The 21,913-nt window shown below is 46.7% G+C and overlaps 2 protein-coding genes across 4 annotated transcripts in view; one reads left to right on the forward strand and one right to left on the reverse strand.

The window, feature by feature from the left end:
- LOC123766794 (transcription factor GATA-4) overlaps nt 1–21,913 on the forward strand; it is a 237,973-nt gene that overhangs the window by 173,381 nt on the left and 42,679 nt on the right. For all 3 annotated transcript variants that reach the window (XM_069307561.1, XM_069307560.1, XM_069307562.1), the window contains exon 4: nt 17,898–19,177. In XM_069307561.1, the coding sequence (XP_069163662.1) occupies nt 18,805–19,177 (373 nt within the window). In that variant the 5' untranslated portion in view covers nt 17,898–18,804. The remainder of the gene's footprint in view (nt 1–17,897; nt 19,178–21,913) is intronic.
- LOC123767030 (collagen alpha-1(III) chain-like) lies at nt 1,390–10,476 on the reverse strand. Its single transcript, XM_045756511.2, has 3 exons — nt 10,417–10,476; nt 7,593–8,093; nt 1,390–3,603 (listed from the first exon to the last, which is right to left on the reverse strand). The coding sequence occupies exons 1-3, from the start codon at nt 10,474–10,476 to the stop codon at nt 1,390–1,392; spliced, it is 2,775 nt and encodes a 924-aa protein (XP_045612467.2).

Below are 21,913 nucleotides of genomic sequence, written 5' to 3' on the forward strand. Positions count from 1 at the left end.
TTACGAAGCCTGTACATCTTTCATCAATCATGGCGGCTGTGTTTACGTTTATCAAAGTTATGAACGTGGGAAAACTTCACAACCCAAAGTTATTACTGTTATAAACAATAACTTCGTATCGCTTCAAAGCTCGTAAACTCTTTAATAAGTGAGGAAAGATGGAGAGGTTTCGTTTAGTGGACGCATAAATCCTTAATGAATGGTGGCCGCTAGAGATGCCATTATCAATGCTCTTTTATTTTTTATTTTATTTTTTTTTATTATTATTTTCTACCACAGACGTGGCCACTCATTTACAATGCTAACCAGCATATATACATTTTCTTCAGGGCTCGTCAGAGTACAAGTCGTGGTATCGAACCTGTCGGAGGTTTACGACAACGGGTCCACCACCGATGGAGCCGGAAAGACCACGATGGACAGATTGTAACTTCCGGGATGGTCAGAATTGAATTGAACTATCAGGGGAAAGTACCAAGCCATTACGACTATATAGCACTTGGAAGGGATCAGGATAAGGATTTGGGATGGGACGGGGGGGGGGGGGATTTATCCACACAGTCACGCAGGGATAACTGGGAGGAAACTGGATTGGATTAGAGAAGCAGGCCCAGGATTCATCAAGTAGAGGGGGTAGAAATAGCCTAAGCTACTCTATCCCTTTGAGATGTATTTCTTTCTTGTCTCAATAAACATACTTGAACTTGAACTTCATCAAGTATTTGCGCCACTGCTTACGAAACGTTTACATCTTTACTCAATTATGGTGGTTTTGTTTACTTGCAGAAGTAGAAGCAGGCTACTCCTAGAAGTACTTCTAGGAGAGTACAAACACAATATTATATACTTTTGCTGCCAAACTTTACGAGAACACAGTTCGAGCCTGTAACCCTGGCAAGGATAGAATAACAAAAGATTGACACTGCTTCCAGAACTGAGGGATCAGGAATACGATAAACATAGATGAAAGAGGAGACATGATCACGACTTATATGGTATTTGCCAGATCAAGAACTCCAATGAGCATACAGATGTATGGAAGCTTCCCTAGATAAGCAGATATAATACACTGGAGGAGGAATTGGAAGGTATATTAACTCCATACACACGTTCAAAGGTAATAAGGAAACTGGCATTACATTACGACATTTGAAAGAGCTGCAGACGGTGTTCTGTGACCCCCAGTAGAGCACAGTTAGGTGAGCACCTCTCCCTCCCTCCCTCTCACTCTCGCTTTGTTGTTTGAATCAGCTGACGGATTGTAAACATTGTGTAGTGTGTTGGTTACTCATTCATGCGGGAACCGTTCATTCATTGGGTGATGGTCAGTCAAGAGGGAGCAGGTCAGTCATTGGTTGTCTGAGTACTAGAGTAGAAGCTATGGAGATTCTATCTTCTGTGTTGTGTAGTGACCACCCGGGGTGTGGTGACGACCCGGGGTGTGGTGACGACCCGGGGTGTGGTGACGACCCGGGGTGTAGCGACGACCCGGGGTATGGTGACGACCCGGGGTGTGGTGACGACCTGGGGTGTCCCCGGGGTGTGGTGACGACCCGGGGTGTGGTGACGACCCGGGGTGTGGTGACGACCCGGGGTGTGGTGACGACCCGGGGTGTAGTGACGACCCGGGGTGTGGTGACGACCCGGGGTGTGGTGACGACCCGGGGTGTGGTGACGACCCGGGGTGTGGTGACGACCCGGGGTGTGGTGACGACCCGGGGTGTGGTGACGACCCGGGGTGTGGTGACGACCCGGGGTGTGGTGACGACCCGGGGTGTGGTGACGACCCGGGGTGTAGTGACGACCCGGGGTGTGGTGACGACCCGGGGTGTGGTGACGACCCGGGGTGTGGTGACGACCCGGGGTGTGGTGACGACCCGGGGTGTGGTGACGACCCGGGGTGTGGTGACGACCCGGGGTGTGGTGACGACCCGGGGTGTAGTGACGACCCGGGGTGTGGTGACGACCCGGGGTGTGGTGACGACCCGGGGTGTGGTGACGACCCGGGGGGTGGTGACGACCCGGGGTGTGGTGACGACCCGGGGTGTGGCGACGACCCGGGGTGTAGCGACGACCCGGGGTGTAGCGACGACCCGGGGTGTAGCGACGACCCGGGGTGTAGCGACGACCCGGGGTGTAGCGACGACCCGGGGTGTAGCGACCACCCGGGGTGTAGCGACGACCCGGGGTGTGGTGACCACCCGGGGTGTAGCGACGACCCGGGGTGTGGTGACCACCCGGGGTGTAGCGACGACCCGGGGTGTAGCGACGACCCGGGGTGTAGCGACGACCCGGGGTGTAGCGACGACCCGGGGTGTAGTGACCACCCGGGGTGTAGCGACGACCCGGGGTGTGGTGACCACCCGGGGTGTAGCGACGACCCGGGGTGTAGCGACGACCCGGGGTGTAGCGACGACCCGGGGTGTAGCGACGACCCGGGGTGTAGCGACGACCCAGGGTGTAGCGACGACCCGGGGTGTAGCGACGACCCGGGGTGTAGCGACGACCCGGGGTGTAGCGACGACCCGGGGTGTAGCGACGACCCGGGGTGTGGTGACCACCCGGGGTGTAGCGACGACCCGGGGTGTAGCGACGACCCGGGGTGTAGCGACGACCCAGGGTGTAGCGACGACCCGGGGTGTGGTGACGACCCGAGGTGTGGTGACGACCCGGGGTGTAGTGACGACCCGGGGTGTGGTGACGACCCGGGGTGTGGTGACGACCCGGGGTGTCCCGGGGTGTAGTGACGACCCGGGGTGTGGTGACGACCCGGGGTGTCCCCGGGGTGTAGTGACGACCCGGGGTGTGGTGACGACCCGGGGTGTGGTGACGACCCGGGGTGTCCCCGGGGTGTAGTGACGACCCGGGGTGTGGTGACGACCCGGGGTGTGGTGAAGACCCGGGGTGTGGCGACGACCCGGGGTGTGGTGACGACCCGGGGTGTGGTGACGACCCGGGGTGTGGTGACGACCCGGGGTGTGGTGACGACCCGGGGTGTCCCGGGGTGTAGTGACGACCCGGGGTGTGGTGACGACCCGGGGTGTGGTGACGACCCGGGGTGTCCCCGGGGTGTAGTGACGACCCGGGGTGTGGTGACGACCCGGGGTGTGGTGACGACCCGGGGTGTGGTGACGACCCGGGGTGTGGTGACGACCCGGGGAGTGGCGACGACCCGGGGTGTGGTGACGACCCGGGGTGTAGTGACCCGGGGTGTAGTGACGACCCGGGGTGTAGTGACGACCCGAGGTGTAGTGACGACCCGGGGTGTAGTGACGACCCGGGGGGTGGTGACGACCCGGGGTGTAGTGACGACCCGGGGTGTAGTGACGACCCGGGGTGTAGTGACGACCCGGGGTGTAGTGACGACCCGGGGTGTAGTGACGACCCGGGGGGTGGTGACGACCCGGGGTGTAGTGACGACCCGGGGTGTAGTGACGACCCGGGGGTGGTGACGACCCGGGGTGTAGTGACGACCCGGGGTGTAGTGACGACCCGGGGTGTAGTGACGACCCGGGGTGTAGTGACGACCCGGGGTGTAGTGACGACCCGGGGTGTAGTGACGACCCGGGGTGTGGTGACGACCCGGGGGGGTGTAAGGACGCACTAATCAGCTCCTCATTATCTGGTTCACCGGAAGTCAGGTACCCGCAGGTGTCCACACCCGTTGATCCGGTTTTTACACAGGTCACCGCGCCGGTCTCTCTACGAGACGGTCTTATTTTACAATATGGTCTCATTTACAATATGGTCTCATTTTACAATATGGTCTCATTTACAATATGGTCTCATTTTACAATATGGTCTTATTTTACAATATGGTCTTATTTTACAATATGGTCTCATTTTACAATATGGTCTCATTTACAATATGGTCTCATTTTACAATATGGTCTTATTTTACAATATGGTCTTATTTTACAACTTGGTCTCATTTACATCATGGTCTCATTTTACAATATGGTCTCATTTTGCAATATGGTCTCATTTTACAACATGGTCTCATTTTACAACATGGTCTCATTTTACAATATGGTCTCATTTACAATATGGTCTCGTTTTACAATATGGTCTTATTTTACAACTTGGTCTCATTTACATCATGGTCTCATTTTACAATATGGTCTCATTTTGCAATATGGTCTCATTTTACAACATGGTCTCATTTTACAATATGGTCTCATTTACAATATGGTCTCATTTTACAATATGGTCTCATTCTCATTTTACAATATGGTCTCATTTACAATTTGGTCTCATTTACAATATGGTCTCATCTTACAACATGGTCTCATTTACAATATGGTCTCATTTTACAATATGGTCTCATTTAAAATATGGTCTCATTTTACAATATGGTCTCATTTTACAATATGGTCTCATTTTACAACATGACCTCATTTTACAATATGGCCTCATTTACATTATGGTCTCATTTTACAATATGGTCTCATTTTATAATATGGCCTCATTTTACAATATGGTCTCATTTTACAACATGGTCTCATTTACAATATGGTCTCATTTATAATATGGCCTCATTTTACAATATGGTCTCATTTTACAATATGGTCTCATTTTACGAGACTGAGAAAGACTGAGAAAGGTCTCATGTCACGAGAAAGAATTAATGAACGATAACATCCGTTTCACTTCGTCTCTGCTAATAAAGAGACGGATATAAATGAGTTGTGAAATATGCAAATGAGTTTTGCTGGGATTCAGAGCAACAACAGTCTGGCCGCATACATGTGATCTCAGGTCGTGTGTGTAATTACCTAAGTGTAGTTACAGGATGAGAGCTACGCTCGTGGTGTCCCGTCTTCCCAGCACTCTTTGTCATATAACGCTTTGAAACTACTGACGGTCTTGGCCTCCACCACCTTCTCACTTAACTTGTTCCAATCGTCTACCACTCTATTTGCGAAGGTGAATTTTCTTATATTTCTTATATGTGTGTGTGTGTGTGTGTACTCACCTAATTGTGCTTGCGCGGGTTGAGCTCTGGCTCTTTGGTCCCGCCTCTCAACCGTCAATCAACAGGTGTACAGGTTCCTGAGCCTATTGGGCTCTATCATATCTACACTTGAAACTGTGTATGGAGTCAGCCTCCACCACATCACTGCCTAATGCATTCCATATGTCAACCACTCTGACACTAAAAGATGGTTGTGTGTGTGTGTGTGTGTGTGTGTGTGTGTGTGTGTGTGTGTGTGTGTGTGTGTGTGTGTGTGTGTGAGAGAGAGTTGATAGAAAGTTCAATTGGGCAATACATTACACCATCAGCTGTGAATATTGTGGGATCCACGTGCATTTATCCTCGTCTTTCTCGACATGAGGAAGTCACTGTTGAGATCTTGACGGGAAAATAGACTATAGAGACTATAGTGCTGCAGCCAATCAGTGGGTTATATTATGCAAACTAATCACAGATTGGGAGGTGAAATATCGGGCAACAGAAAGTTTTAATAGCCAATTAGCGCCCGTTTGTGACACCGGAAGCGATTGCGCAGCCAAGGCTTAATAATATATAACAGATAGGTTTAAGTAGTCATTGTCTATCTTACTTCCTTTCAGAAATTAAAAGGAAAGGAAAAGTCAGAAGGTCTATTTTGCTATAGACGGCAGCTTCGTCTATAGCAAAATATATATATTTTTTCTATTCAAAATATATTCTATGCAAAATATTTATATCCACCCAAACTTATTCATATATGTCTAACCTACGCTTGAAACAATCCATCGACTCTCCGTCTATTATGTTTTGATAGTAATTTGTTCCACAAATAATTTGTTCACCCACATCTTGTCCCATTTGTGTCCGTTGCTTTCTGTTCACTTTTGAGTTGATATATTGTTACAAGCTTACTTATATCTCCTGTGTTAAATTGATTAGCAGCTAGTAGGAAGCAAATTCACCAATCACCATTTTTGTTTACATTACAATAGCCAATTAAAACCCGAGAAGTAAATCAGCCGCGAAGGAATTTCGGAGGCACCAATCACCCTTTTTGTTTACATAACAGAAGCCAATCAGCGACTGAGACGTGGATTTGGCGCGACCGAAACCAAGTTTTAGTCGCTCTAAGACCAACAATGACCTTAAAAACACTGGAACTTGAGACCAAAATGGTGGCAAGAAGTACTTTTTCCCCTTGACACTGTAATCCTGTGGAGAACCTCAACCACGACGACCAGTTCACAGTACTGTGGTCGTACTGTGGTCGTACTGTGAACAACTTACACGCCACTTAAATCATCCGAGACGCCTAACTCTGGTCTTGAAAGTACATCCGAGACCATTAACCCTTCTGGTCTGGAGGATAGGATATTGGCCTCGCCAGTAAGAGGACCCGGGTGCGAACCCTTGTGTAATGAGACAACGGTGGGCGTCGTTCCGTCATCCACGTCGCCTTAGACGTAATTGACGACTTTGATGTAAAATTACCAGCTGTATGTGGAAAACATGGCGCTGAATTACCTAAAAAGTCCCAGTACCGGATCACAGTACCTGGTCACAGTATCTGATCACAGTACCTGGTCACAGTACCGGATCTCACACACACACACACACACACACACACACACACACACACACACACACACACACACACACACACACACACACACACACACACACACACACACACACACACACACACACACACACGCACACACACACACACACACACACACACACACACACACACACACACACACACACGCACACGCACACACACACACACACACACACACACACACACACACACACGCACACACACACACACACACACACACACACACACACACACACACACACACACACGCACACGCACACACACACACACACGCACACACACACACACACACGCACGCAGGTGGAGATGAACAAGTACAGGTGTCTCCTTGACAAATGTTGTATAGGATGGAACAGATGTGTTGGGGTCCCACACCTGTGTTGCCCCCCCCCTCCTCCTGGGGAGGTGAGCAGTGTGTCACTACCTGGTTCACACACGGTACTGTGTGTGTCACACGGTACTGTGTGTGTCACACGGTACTGTGTGTGTCACACGGTACTGTGTGTGTCACACGGTGCTGTGTGTGTCACACGGTACTGTGTGTGTCACACGGTACTGTGTGTGTCACACGGTACTGTGTGTGTCACACGGTACTGTGTGTGTCACACGGTACTGTGTGTGTCACACGGTACTGTGTGTGTCACACGGTGCTGTGTGTGTCACACGGTACTGTGTGTGTCACACGGTACTGTGTGTGTCACACGGTACTGTGTGTGTCACACGGTACTGTGTGTGTCACACGGTACTGTGTGTCACACGGTACTGTGTGTCACACGGTACTGTGTGTGTCACACGGTACTGACCATAATATATAAGACAGACAAAGACAGCCTTTTTTAAGACAAGAAGCACCAGGATACACACAAATGAGTCGGAAGAAGTGTCAGGAAACACCCGCAGCCTGTACGACGCTGTACGACGCTGTACGACGCTGTACGACCCTGTACGACCCGTCAACAAGTGGGAGGACCGCAAAGCAGAAGTCCCAGGAGCGTGCACCTAGCTCCACCCCCACACCTTCAAGGGTGAAATACGACCAGGAAGCTCGGACACAATGTTTGGAGGTCGGACACAATGCCTGGAGATCGGACACAATGCCTGGAGATCGGACACAATGCCTGGAGGTCGGACACAATGCCTGGAGGTCGGACACAATGCCTGGAGATCGGACACAATGCCTGGAGATCGGACACAATGCCTGGAGGTCGGACACAATGCCTGGAGGTCGGACACAATGCCTGGAGATCGGACACAATGCCTGGAGGTCGGACACAATGCCTGGAGGTCGGACACAATGCCTGGAGATCGGACACAATGCCTGGAGATCGGACACAATGCCTGGAGGTCGGACACAATGCCTGGAGGTCGGACACAATGCCTGGAGATCGGACACAATGCCTGGAGATCGGACACAATGCCTGGAGGTCGGACACAATGCCTAGAGGTCGGACACAATGCCTGGAGATCGGACACAATGCCTGGAGATCGGACACAATGCCTGGAGGTCGGACACAATGCCTGGAGGTCGGACACAGTGCTAGGAGACCGGTCATAATGGGGAAGACGTCAGTCCCTCTAGAGTCACTACAAGTACGGTAATGGGCTTTACCTCTCATAGAACACTTGGGGGGGGGGGAGGTGTTATCATAGGGTGGCGACAGGTTGATCACAGGTGTGTGCTATCCTATCACACACACACACACACCTGAGCCCGGCGTAAGTAGGTGAGTATATATATATCACGAAAAATGACAAACCGCTTCGTCCTCGGGTCCTGCCCGGCGTCGGAGGAGTTCGAGGATATCTACAGTCTCTAGAAAACAAACTTCTCCTTATGTCCTCTTAATTCATTTTTTATAAACAAGTATATATGTAACTGTATAACCTTGTATAATAAAGTGTTCAACATTAAAAAAAGGGGTGTGGAAGGAGAACTCATACGTATTTAGAGTTAAATGGCAAGTTTTTCTCTGAATGCTCTGTGTTCCCTTCTTTGAGGCTGTGGGTCCCTACAATTGCACCAGAGGTGGTACCCTCCCTATATATATATATATATATATATATATATATATATATATATATATATATATATATATATATATATATATATATATATATATATATATATATATATATATATATATATACATATATATTATGTTGAAAAACGACAATAAGTTTTAAGTTTATTATTCTGGCGCGAATCTTCTCGATATTCCTTATATTCTTCACCACTGAAGCAGGAAGATGAAAAATTAACTCTCCTAAGTTCATTTTTACTTATTATTTGGGTCTGAATCCTAGTGATGCGTTTCGTAAAGTCTCGCCTTACATTCTCAAAGACAAATTCTTCTGTGTTAGCACCAGATTATATCCTCTAATGGTGAGGTGGTAGGTGACATGGATGAATGACATACTGTATGGTGAGGTGGTAGGTGACATGGATGAATGACATACTGTATTAATGGGGTAGTATCATTAACTGTGTAACATGTTGGCAGTTTATGTTAGTCTGATTTCTTCCGTTCCTGTTGCAGGGTCACTCGGTCCTGCTTCTGAGTTGGGTCTTGAGGTGGGTAGAGAGTAACTGTGTATTAACTGGTTACTGATTGCTGGTCTGGATTTCTTGATACGCAGCGCTTCACTGATGTCTGATCTTCTATTGTCATTGTGTCTATCAATTATTTCGGTGTTGCTCGTCAAAATATCCCTGGTGATAAGAACAAGGTAACTGCTGAAGGCCTATTGGCCCATACGAGTAATCGTATGGGACAATCGTGATCGTCTCGTTGTGTGTGGCGATTATATGTTCCTTGATGGAGCCCTGTTGTTTGTGCATTGTTAAACGCCTAGAGAGAGACGTTGTTGTCTTGCCTATATACTGAGATCGTTGGGGCTGACAATCCCCCAAGTGGGCACGTAAAGGCGTATAGACAACGTTGGTCTCCTTCAAGGCGTCTTTCTTGGTGTCGGGAGAATTCTTCATTAGCAGGTTGGCGGTTTTCTTACTCTTATAGTATAGTGTTAGTTTTATCTTTTGGTTGACGTCAGTTGGGGGTAACGTTCCTCTCAGTGATCTCTTTTAGGGATCTTTCCTCCACTTTGTAGGCCGTGGAGAGGAAATTACTGTAGAACAATTACTCTCCCCAGCACTGTCGTATAACGCTTTGAAACTACTGACGGTTTTGGCCTCCACCACCGACTCACTTAACTTGTTCCAACTCTGTTTACAAAAGACATTTTGTTAATGTTTTTGCAGCACCTTTTCTTCCTTAGCTTGAGTCTGTGTCCTCTTGTTCGTGAAGTTCCAGGTCTCGGGAATTCTTCCCTATCAATTTTATCGATTCTTGTTACTATTTTGTACGTATCATATCACCTCTTTTTCTTCTATCTTCTAGTTTTGGCATATTTAATGCCTCTAACCTCTCCTCGTAGCTCTTGCCCTTCAGTTCTGGGAGCCACTTAGTGGCATGTCCTTGCACCTTTTCCAGTTTGTTGATGTGCTTCTTAAGATATGGGCACCATACAACCGCTGCATATTCCAGCTTTGGTCTATGAAAAGTCGTGAACACTTTCTTTAGTATTTCGCCATCCGTGTATGTATGTATGTATGTATGTATGTATGTATGTATGTATGTATGTATGTATGGATGTGTGTTTGTGTGTGCGGCTGAAAATACAGCTAATGCTGTTATAATGAGTGATTTGTTAATAAAACAAAGTCAGCATTCGACTGTGAACTATTCCTTGCAGCGTTGCTGTTGACATCGCTCCAGGCTGCAAACAGCACTGGAGTGCTGTTTGCAGCCTGGACACAGGTAATTTAAGGGCAAACACTTACCTGGTTGATCAGACCACCAACCAGGAGCCGGGCCGCCACGACGCTCAGCTTTGGAACCATCGCAAGGTAAGGTAGGCTCTACACCCCCCACACCACCCTTACCCACCCTTTGCTTACCTTAGGGGAGCCGGTCGGCCGAGCGGACAGCACGCTGGACTTGTGATCCTGTGGTCCTGGGTTCGATCCCAGGCGCCGGCGAGAAACAATGGGAAGAGTTTCTTTCACCGTATGCCCCTGTTACCTAGCAGTAAAATAGGTACCTAGGTGTTAGTCAGCTGTTACGGGCTGCTTCCTGGGGGTGGAGGCCTGGTCGAGGACCGGGCCGCGGGGACACTAAAGCCCCGAAATCATCTCAAGATAACCCCACACCACCCCACACCACACCTGCTCACCCCACACCAGCAGATCTGCCGGCCCATCAGGGCCTCGCCACATTACACAGCTCAGGGAACGACTTAGATAAGAAAGAGGCGCAAACCGCCCATAGTGGCACCTGAGCGGCGAGTGGGCGGGACGGACCTCCACCCACACCCACCCACTAGTCCCCCAACCTAACCTGGGTGACATGTGGGGGGGGGAGCAGGGTGCGGGGGATGGGGGTGTAATTGAGTCGTCATCCCATAAGGGTTAAAGGGGTCGTAGAACAACCTCCCGGGACTTTTTTCCTGTCTTATTAGTAAAGTATATTAGTAAGGATAATACAGTTATATGAGCATGAAGCTAGTTTCAGTTTCTTTATTATGCACCTCATACCCGCCATTCCAGCCAGCCAGGTGACTGGTGGCTTCCTCTTGGCTTGAGTAATTCAACTACGTCTTGTTAGAGTGTGGAGAAATGGTGGTTGTTAAAGTTGTGGTGGAATGGGCGAGTGTGTCGTTAGCTGGCCGTTGGTGGTGGTTGTGGTGGTGGTTGTGGTGGTGGTGGTGGTGGTGGTGGCCGGTTGTGGGGGGTGGGGGGAGGGTGAGGGGGGTGGGGGGAGAGGACTAGCGGGATCCACAGTAATAAGGGAACCATTCGTATGCTGGGCGGCAGTGGTGTGTCGTGTCTCCAGCGGACACTATCTGATACCCCGCACCTCCGCCACCACAACACCACCCCCTTCCACCAGGCCTGCCCCAGCTGCCTGAGCTGCCTCCCTGCCTGAGCTGCCTGCCTGCCTGCCTGAGCTGCCTGCCTGCCTGAGCTGCCTGCCTCCCTGCCTGCCTCCCTGCCTGAGTTGCCTGCCTGCCTGCCTGAGCTGCCTGCCTGCCTGAGCTGCCTGCCTCCCTGCCTGCCTCCCTGCCTGCCTGAGCTGCCTGCCTGCCTCCCTGCCTGCCTCCCTGCCTGAGCTGCCTGCCTCCCTGCCTGCCTCCCTGCCTGCCTGAGCTGCCTGCCTGCCTGCCTGCCTCCCTGCCTGAGCTGCCTGCCTCATCTGCCTGCCTGTCTGCCTTCCTACTTGTCTCATCTGCCCGTCTGTTTGACCTACCCGCCTTAGTTGCCTGCCTACCTGCCTGCCTGCCTGTCTGGCGGCTGGGTTGAATGGGTGACAGGGGCTGTTTACCTCACCTCTCTCTGTATTTAACCAAATGTGCTTGTATGTGTCTACTCACCTAGATGTGCTTGCTTTGGTCTAGCGCTATCTCTTCACTCCCGCCTTCCCAACATTTAGTCATTTAAAGCAATGTCTTCCTCTATATTAAGCCCAACCACTTGGGCTGGACGGTAGAGCGACGGTCTCCCTTCATGCAGGTCGGCGTTCAATCCCAGACCGTCCAAGTGGTTGGCCACCATTCCTTTCCCCCCGTCCCATTCTAAATCCTTATCCTGATCCCAATGCTTTTTCGTCGTAATGGTTCGGCTCTTTCTCCTGATAATTCCTTGCCCTATTTTAAGTGATTACATTATCCCATTAAAGTTGTTCATTGTGTAGATCTCAATTACTTAATTAATATCAACGACCTGATAGTGGTAATTGGAACATTCATATTCCTCTTTGCGGACGATATAATATCAGTGAGAAGCATCTGGGTGCACTTCACTTACACTCGGATATATGGTTGCTAGACTTTAACCCTGACAAATGCAAAGTAATTACTACTTCTCTGGTAATATTGTTTATATAGTGATAACGGTGAATGTAGGTAAAAAGGTCCTAAACATCAGCTAACACTTTCAATTATTAATTTAAACTCACCCATACAATAGTTAACATTCACACAATCACCCATACATTAGTTCACATTCACAGTCACCCATACATTAGTTAACATTCACAATCACCCATACATTAGTTAACATTCACAATCACTCATACATTAGTTAACATTCACAATCACCCATACATTAGTTAGCATTCACAATCACCCATACATTAGTTAACATTCACAATCACCCATACATTAGTTAACATTCACAATCACCCATACATTAGTTAACATTCACAATCACCCATACATTAGTTAACATTCACAATCACCCATACATTAGTTAACATTCACAATCACCCATACATTACTTAACTAATGCCTCAACTAACATCACGAGTATCAACTAATAATCATCAGCATCAACTGACAATCACCATCAACTGACCACAAGATCAACTAACAAACAGTATCGACTTTGACACTGAAACCAACAACAACAACTTAAGCAACAATTAACAACCACTGATATCAACTAAAGGGAATCAACATCAATAATCGCCAATATCAGCTAGTACCTTGATACCTGCTTGATGGGGTTTTGGGAGGTCTTCTACTCCCCAAACCCGGCTTGACTTGTGAGAGCTTGTTCCAACAGGCTGTTGTTGCTTGGAGCGGCCCGCAGGCCCACGTATCCACCACAGCCCGGTTGGTCCGGCACAATAAACATGATCAGTAATCTCCATTATCAGCTAGTAATCATCAATAATCGCCATTATCAGCTATTAATTATCAATAATCGCCAATATAGACTGATAATCATCAATAAACAGCTATTAACACCACGACCAATATCAACAAACACTACTAACAAGAATAGTTAACTAGGACTAACACCGCTAACATCACCTAACAACTGCTACCACTAACTAACAACTACAGCTACCTTTAAAAACAGCAACAACTTACTACCCCAACATCAGCTGACCAGTGTCAACAAGAACAGCTGATTAATGTAAACAGAAATCAGCTGGTTTAGACAGCCAGGCCCAGCTGTCAACCCCGTTAAGTATACACCAATTGGTGTATACTATAGATATAGTGTGTATACACTAGATATACTTTAGTCCTGGACTAAAGTATATCTTTAGTATACAACCAGAAAGATAAAGTATATCTTTCTGGTTGGTCACTAAGCAACTGAAGTGGCCTCAATCCCAACACCAATCCAATCCCTTCGGCCACACACCAGTAAATTTATATGTATTTGTGAGCTGAACAATGCTTATTTGAAACCAAATATTGGAAATATTAATATTTAATTGAATAAATGAAATAAAGAGATATCAACGTTTTTTTTATCTTGGCAGTGAACTTCGTTTTCTTTATCCGGATGCTACTGATTTCACCCCAAACTATACTAATAGGTTGTCAAAGATGCATTTACAATGGGATCAGGTCCTCAGGCACATTCATACAACAAAATACAATTTGATGGCATTATGCATACATACAGCATACACTGGTGATATACCATGTGTCGCAACAGTGATAAGTATTAAGGCAAACAAGAGCTTTATACTGAACAAACAGCAAGTATACTTTAGTCATAAACATAGTAAAGAAGTAAGGCAACCTAAGTGTGCATATGGCGAGCACATAGGTATAGGTGTACACCCGTCGTACACCTCTGTGTACGACAGTATAGTTTCCTTTACTGCTATATTACCAACATTATCATATTAAAAATCGCGCCATCAGAGCGTGCATTACCAACTTTACGGACGCTATGTTATTTTGTTATTATATATTATTGAAATTGTTTTATCTGTGTTCTCCAAGACACACGTTTATATTTAACTGTTACTGTTAGCATTATGTGTCCTGCTACTGTTACATCTACTATTACTTCGTTTGTCAAATATTAGGGTCCTAATCACCGGTTTGCCTCCAACCGATTTCATTTCAAATTACGTCCAAATTTGGCCATAGTGCGCATACGAGGTTATTTTTAAAGAGGAGGGGTTGCATCTACATGCTGTTATGGCTAGTGTGTTCACTCGGGCTGAGTGACGCTCCACCATGGACTACTCATCATGGCAGCTCATAACACTATCAAAATACATATTTGGCATCGTGTAACACCAAGATGTATTAATTGTCATCGTCGGACACTCCGTAGGGGCAGTGGTCATCGCGTGACATTTCTTAAAATCACATTCCTTAACTCCACCCGGCATCCCTCTTAACACTCCAACACCACCTAATATACTTCAGTGCCCCGCCAACACCACCTAATATACTTCAGTACCACTCCAACACCACCTAATATACTTCAGTACCACTCCAACACCACCTAATATACTTCAGTACCACTCCAACACCACCTAATATACTTCAGTACCACTCCAACACCACCTAATATACTTCAGTACCACTCCAACACCACCTAATATACTTCAGTACCACTCCAATGCCACCTAATATACTTCAGTACCACTCCAGCGCCACCTAATATACTTCAGTACCACTCCAACACCACCTAATATACTTCAGTACCACTCCAACGCCACCTAATATACTTCAGTACCACTCCAACACCACCTAATATACTTCAGTACCACTCCAACACACCTAATATACTTCAGTACCACTCCAACGCCACCTAATATACTTCAGTGCCCCTCCAACACCACCTAATATACTTCAGTGCCCCTCCAACGCCACCTAATATACTTCAGTGCCCCTCCAACACCACCTAATATACGTCAGTGCCCCTCCAACACCACCTAATATACTTCAGTACCACTCCAACACCACCTAATATACTTCAGTGCCCCTCCAACACCACCTAATATACTTCAGTACCACTCCAACACCACCTAATATACTTCAGTGCCCCGCCAACACCACCTAATATACTTCAGTGCCCCTCCAACACCACCTAATATACTTCAGTGCCCCTCCAACACCACCTAATATACTTCAGCACCACCTAACATCTCTAGCATCACTCCGATACCATTTAGCACCATGTATTACTACCTGACAAGCTTAGCAGCACCGTAACACCGTGTAAGGATGTTCTCAGCACCATCACCTAGCACCACTAACACCACCCGACACCCCTCCCTCGCCACCAGTCACTCTGCGGGGCGTCAGATATCATTTGCGTCGCTTAGACTCGTGTGGGGGTGATGGACGCCGGCTGTGTAATCAGGGAGCTGGAAGCCTCTGCCATTACTGTCTCCTATATAATAGTGTCATGCATACTCCGGTGGACGGCCAAGGACACTGCTTGCAGCAGCTTGCGCCTCGCTGATGCTGCTGTTGCTGTCTACTTACTCATTTTGAACGCCTGGTTTTTTTACGGGAAAAACCACACTCTTTGCAATTCCTGTTTCTTGGTTTGCTGTGCTGTCTCCCTTTGTAGTTACTAAGTTCCCTCCTTTTCCAACTTAAAGGTTCACTCCTTTACTATTTGCAAAATCGTCTACCAGCGAGTGCTTGCATCCAGGTTTGCTAGGTGCTAGGACGCCGAAGACCTGCTCCCTTGTGCAAACAGCTGCTACAGCCCCCAAGGATTGCAAGCATATGTGTGCTTGTCAGCTGAGGTCACTCCGCCAACGCTTGCTCTGTGCCTGCATGCCTTACCGCCTCCTCCCTGATAACCAAGGCCACAGATGACTCTTAATCGTGCTTGCTTGACTGCCTGCCTGCCTGCCTGGCGCAATGGTCCAGCACCATCTCTTTGCCATGTATTTAGAATTTGTTTAATCGTATTATGTATATCAGTGTAGTCCTTTTGAGCCTCTGACGTAATTGCATAAAACATTTTGGTGCTTTTCTCTCTTTTGAGCCACAGTGTCTAGAGCTTAGAGGACGCTCTGACCCCAGGGCTCAGTCCCCCGGTGTGGTGCGGTGGCTGGCACTCTACTCCACTCGCATTGCGGGAGTGGACCAGGTTCGAAAACCTGGCCAGGTGTGGAACGAACGGGTGTCGTTCCTTCATGGTTCATCTTTGTGCAGCCAGACTCCAGCCAGGCTTCACCTTTGTAGTGTGACGCGGTCGGTTAAACACCGTTAACTTTGGATTGTAACTGAATGGGTGACAGCGTGGACATCCTGGCATTTGGCTTGGAGGCCTAAGAGCAAGCAGTCTGATACACTGCCTCTCCCTACAATTATAAACCCGAGCAAAATTATTTGCTGATCTTGTTCTGGAAAAAACAAGTACAGTAAGCCTTTACAATGAACTATCGGGGGAGAACTATGATATTATTTAGATAATAAATTCCCATAGGCCTATCCTGACGATATAATTCGGCATGAATATTAATTGGACCTACACATCAAAATTACGTTGATCATAATATGATAGGGGGTTGAAGATAAAGTTAGACCGCTAGTCTACTGCAGTATAATTGCTGTAATTAACGAAGTGGATTCGTTATCTTCACTGTGTTATGTCACGTGAATTGGTTAAGTAATTCATGCTGCAGTGGAATGTGATATGTAATATTATCTTGGCGCTGTAGCTCCCCCTGTTTAGTGGGGTATTTTAGCCTAGCTCCCCTGTTTAGTGAAGCGTTTTATCCTAGCTCTTCCCTGTTTAGAGGAGTATTTTAGCCTAGCACCCCTGTTTAGTGGAGTATTTTAGCCTAGCTCCCCTGTTTAGTGAAGTATTTTTACCTAGCTCCCCCCTGTTTAGTTTTTTTTTAGCCTAGCTCCCCTGTTTAGTGAAGCGTTTTATCCTAGCTCTTCCCTGTTTAGTGGAGTATTTTAGCCTAGCACCCCTGTTTAGTGGAGTATTTTAGCCTAGCTCCCCTGTTTAGTGAAGTATTTTTACCTAGCTCCCCCCTGTTTAGTTTTTTTTTTAGCCTAGCTCCCCTGTTTAGTGAAGCGTTTTATCCTAGCTCTTCCCTGTTTAGTTGAGTATTTTAGCCTAGCTCCCCTGTTTAGTAGTTTTATCTAGGTCTATATTTATTGCTGTTGGTCATGATGACCACAATCAACTATAACACTGATGAGGCTAACTGCCAGAAATGGCTATAGGAGGTTAGCCTATGAGGCTAACCTCCAGAAATGAATGTTGTTATTGATTGCTATATACATATTCGATCGGTTATTGTTGTAGGCTCACATTATTTTTACCAAAATTTTACCTGAATTTACCTGAGGGCCACTATTTCTCCAGTGGCCTCGACGAGGACAGGAAGCCGACGGCTTGTTTAAAAAAAAATGTTTGTCTAGCTAAAACAAAAAGCACAGGTTAGGTTTTTTTTTTAATGTTATCATGTTCGATGCATTGCAGCCTATTGGTAACAAATTTTAACTTGATATTTCTTATCTTTACAGGAGCCAGAGCAGAGGGGAGCCAAGCTGTGCCATAGTAGTACACAAGACGCGCCCACACAGCGCCCATACAGTGCCCACACAGTGCCCGCCAAGACCAAGTGACCCCATCCCTCCTGCTGTGAACGTTCTTCGCGCCCAGGTGGCTCATCTCTGAACGTTCCCCGTGCCTTCTGAACGTTCACTGGACGTCCAACGTCATCTTTATTCCCCCGGTGTTAACGTTCATCGTGACTTCTGAACGTTCACTGGACGCCCGATGTGCCTTCCCCTTTTGCTGTGAACAATTCTCGTGCCTTCTGAACGTACACTAGAGACCCGAATCCGACGTTCTGTAGAACATACACTGAGCGCCGACGTGCCTTACACCTCCGCTGTGAACATTTATCGTGCCTTCTGAACGTACACTGAACGTGGGACGTGCCTTTATTGCCTACTCAGAACGCTACCCGTGCCTTCTCCCTATATAGTGAATGTTGATCGTGTTTTTTCAACTGTCGGTGATCGTGGTTTATTATTTATACATATAGTGAACGTTTCTAGTCTTTACTGGCCGTATAGTGAACGTTCTCGTCACATTCTTTCCCAAATACTGAAACATTATTTGTGTGAAGTGAAAACTTGTCATTCAGTTCATCCGTGTGGTAGATTAGCGAACCACAAGTGGCATACCGCTGTGCCTTCTACAAGTCTTGTGTAAGTGAGCTTCGATGTGTTCCTATAATCGTTGTCAATAGCGTTATACCGTCACTTCTCCCCCCTGACCCTTCACTCCGGAGGAGAGAGAAGAACCTCATCGAAGGGCCGCGTGAGAGTGGTAGGTGAGCGTGGAGTGAGAGTGAGGCGGGAAGGTATTGGAGAGTCCAAGGAGCCCCCCTGGGCAAACACAGCCGGGGTGGAGCTGCCGGGTATGTTTCCCCCTGGAGGCGCGGGCGGCTACGGCCAGGAGGGGGGCCAAAACCTCCTGTCCCCGACCATGTACACCTCCCACGCCCACACCCACATGCTCCCCTATAACTCGTACTCCGCCCAGCTCGTTCAGCCCTCCACCCCGTCACCGTCCATGTGGCAGTCTCCCGCCCACACCGCTCTGGCGCCCACAGCCCCGCCCACGGATCAAACCTTCTCCACGCCGCTGGGCTTCAACTGTGGGCGTGAGGGGTACCTTCAAGGGGCTGGGAGCCAGAGCCTACAGGCGCCCTTCAGTTCGTACCCAGCCTACGCCCAGATGAACCACGGCATGTGGCGCCACTACGACTCTATGAGCTTACAAGGCATCGCCAGTAAGTACCAAAATCGCTCTTTACTTTAGTTTATAAGTATATAGAATTAGTGACGCTAATGCGTTCAGAGGAATATGGCTATAGCGATTATAGTGACGCTATAATGTGCATTTTCATGTCCCATGAAGCGTTTGGCTGGCAATATAGACCTCGGGAATCAATTTCTATTATAACGACAGTGTCAGATCGTGTTATATAATAAATATAAGGCCAATTTGCCTTCATGTTTTTTCTTCAATTGATTTTGCAAGTCTGTGATGAGACTGCTAACATAACTGGCCGACCTCTCTATGTAATGTGCTGAACATTTGAGAATATTGAAAACTTGCCTTTTATATATACTAAATATATAAAGAACAGGGAATCTGCAGAGAAATACAATGTTTAATGTTTTTTTTCTGAATGATAAGCAACAAATGAAAACAAAAATGTCTTTAAACTTGCGTAAATCAGAAGACTTGTTGTATAAATGTTAAGTGTTTTCCTGGTTTGTAGAAGAAAAACTCCTTTGTGAACTTATTTGAATTCTTAAATTCAGCCAAGTTATTTGAATTCTTAAATTCTATATAAAACATTGTTTAGGAAGCCTATGACGCCTATGTATTTTTTGTAGAGTTGATGTTATGATATAGACTTCAGGGGAGCCGGTGGTCGAGCGGACAGCACCTCTGGTGCTGTGATCCTATGGTCCCGGGTTCAATCCCGGGCGCCGGCGAGAAACAATGGGCAGAGTTTCTTTCACCCTATGCCCCTGTTACCTAGAAGTAAAAATAGGTACCTGGGTGTTAGTCAGCTGTCACAGGCTGCTTCCGGGGGGGGGGGCGGGGGGTGGAGGCCTGGTCGAGGACCGGGTCGCGGGGACACTAAAGCCCCGAAATCATCTCAAGATAACCTCAAGATGAGATGAGTACACTATGTAGGGTAAGATGAGGTCCTTGAGGTATGAGGTAAGGTCCAGTCTTGTCCGCTGGGGCAGTTGGTGTGAGGTGGCAGCATAATGCCTTGGGTTCGATCATAATAAAATGTACCCAAGTGTAAACTTGCTGTTGATAGTTGATAAGAGCGTGTGATAAAATACTGCCTTGGCAATGTCTCATCTTCTGTGGTCGTTCTATCTGTCGATTATTTTAGTTTTACTTCGTCAGAATATCTGGCGGAGGTCTGTTTGTGCGTAGATATTATGTGGTACATGATAGAGCCATGTTGTGTGCGCAGCGTTTCTTGGCTGACTAAAAGAAACCTGGACTAGGTGAAATAGTTGACCACATAACCCGAATGCACTCGGACATGGGGTTACAGGAGTTCATATAGACTCTCCCATGCTCTTGTGTGGTACAGCACTCGGTACAGTCAGTGGTACAGTACTTTACATCACGCGGGCAGAGGTTCTAGACCCAGCAAGGGCATTTGGAACTTTAAAGTATTTGAAAGTGATGCCTCTGTGCTATTTAGGTTTATAATTATATATATATATATATATATATATATATATATATATATATATATATATATATATATATATATATATATATATATATATATGTATATATATTTGCCAAATCTTTTAATTTTATTCTGTTGTTAAATAAGCGCCATATCTGATTCTTTAACTAAGTGGATAATTTATATAAAATATTGTAAAAAATTATCTGTAACTATTAAATTTGATGGTATTCATTTCTTGAAAAGGTTACATAATATTAGGGCTGCTAGGTTATCGATAGAGAAAGGTATGGTATGATTATTTTTAGCTGCGTGATTATTTTATTTGCTACTGAAGGCAGTACAGTATTTTTTATTATTTTATTTGCTACAGAAGGCAGTACAGTATTTTATAGTGCATACGCGCTATATGAAATAAAGGTTAGCAAATAAATAAATTCGAAACCATACTATTTTAATATTGAACTCTCTCCTATTCTTACTCCCCAACCTGACAAGGAAACCTTACCATTGACGTTACTCTAGGGACAAGTTCATCAAGTCTTTCTTATTCGGCTGTTGGTCCTGGTCGGCCAATTTTTCTCGCTGCATTTAAATCATTTTCCTTTACCACAAAAGAACATGAATAGAATACAACTTAGTAAATAATCAATTAGACAAAAATATAAATGTTTTATAACATAGTATATTCGTAAAAACAAAAATAATATGAAAAGAAAAAATTACCGCCAGAAAAAAGTGAATTAATTTAGCGTGGTCCAGGCAAGCCCAAGCAAGAGAGGTGAACCCAGCGGGAGATGAGCGTGCTAGTGGCTAGGCTTTAGCTTGGCAGGTTGTGGGGGCCAGTAATACATTTGGCGATGTAACGAGGGTAGGAGATTTGCCGCATTCACCCTCTGTATAGATGTGACAGGTAAAATTAGCGCAATTATAGTGAATGGAGTGTGGTGTGAGGTACGCTGAGGGAGGGAGGTCTGTAGTACACTAGTGTGTAGCACAAGGTATTACTGTGGGACGTGATGGCCAGGCTACTGCAAGTACGATTCTTCACTATTGTACGAGTCGTATTTTGTTTTTTTTCTAACTTGAAAGGAATTTTGAGGAGGCAATTGCGTTCGCGGCCAATTTGGGTAGAGCTATATAGTCATATTTACCTGATTTATGTAAGAACAGTTTCTTTTTTTTCACTTCAAGCTTTTTAATGCTGGTACTTTTAATTTGGCTGTATTGTTTTCGTACCTGGGGTCCGATTATGTATTACCTTTCAATACGTGTACAGTAAGTTTACAAATG

This window comes from Procambarus clarkii, chromosome 60, assembly GCF_040958095.1.
Source record: "Procambarus clarkii isolate CNS0578487 chromosome 60, FALCON_Pclarkii_2.0, whole genome shotgun sequence".
Taxonomy (NCBI): domain Eukaryota; kingdom Metazoa; phylum Arthropoda; class Malacostraca; order Decapoda; family Cambaridae; genus Procambarus; species Procambarus clarkii.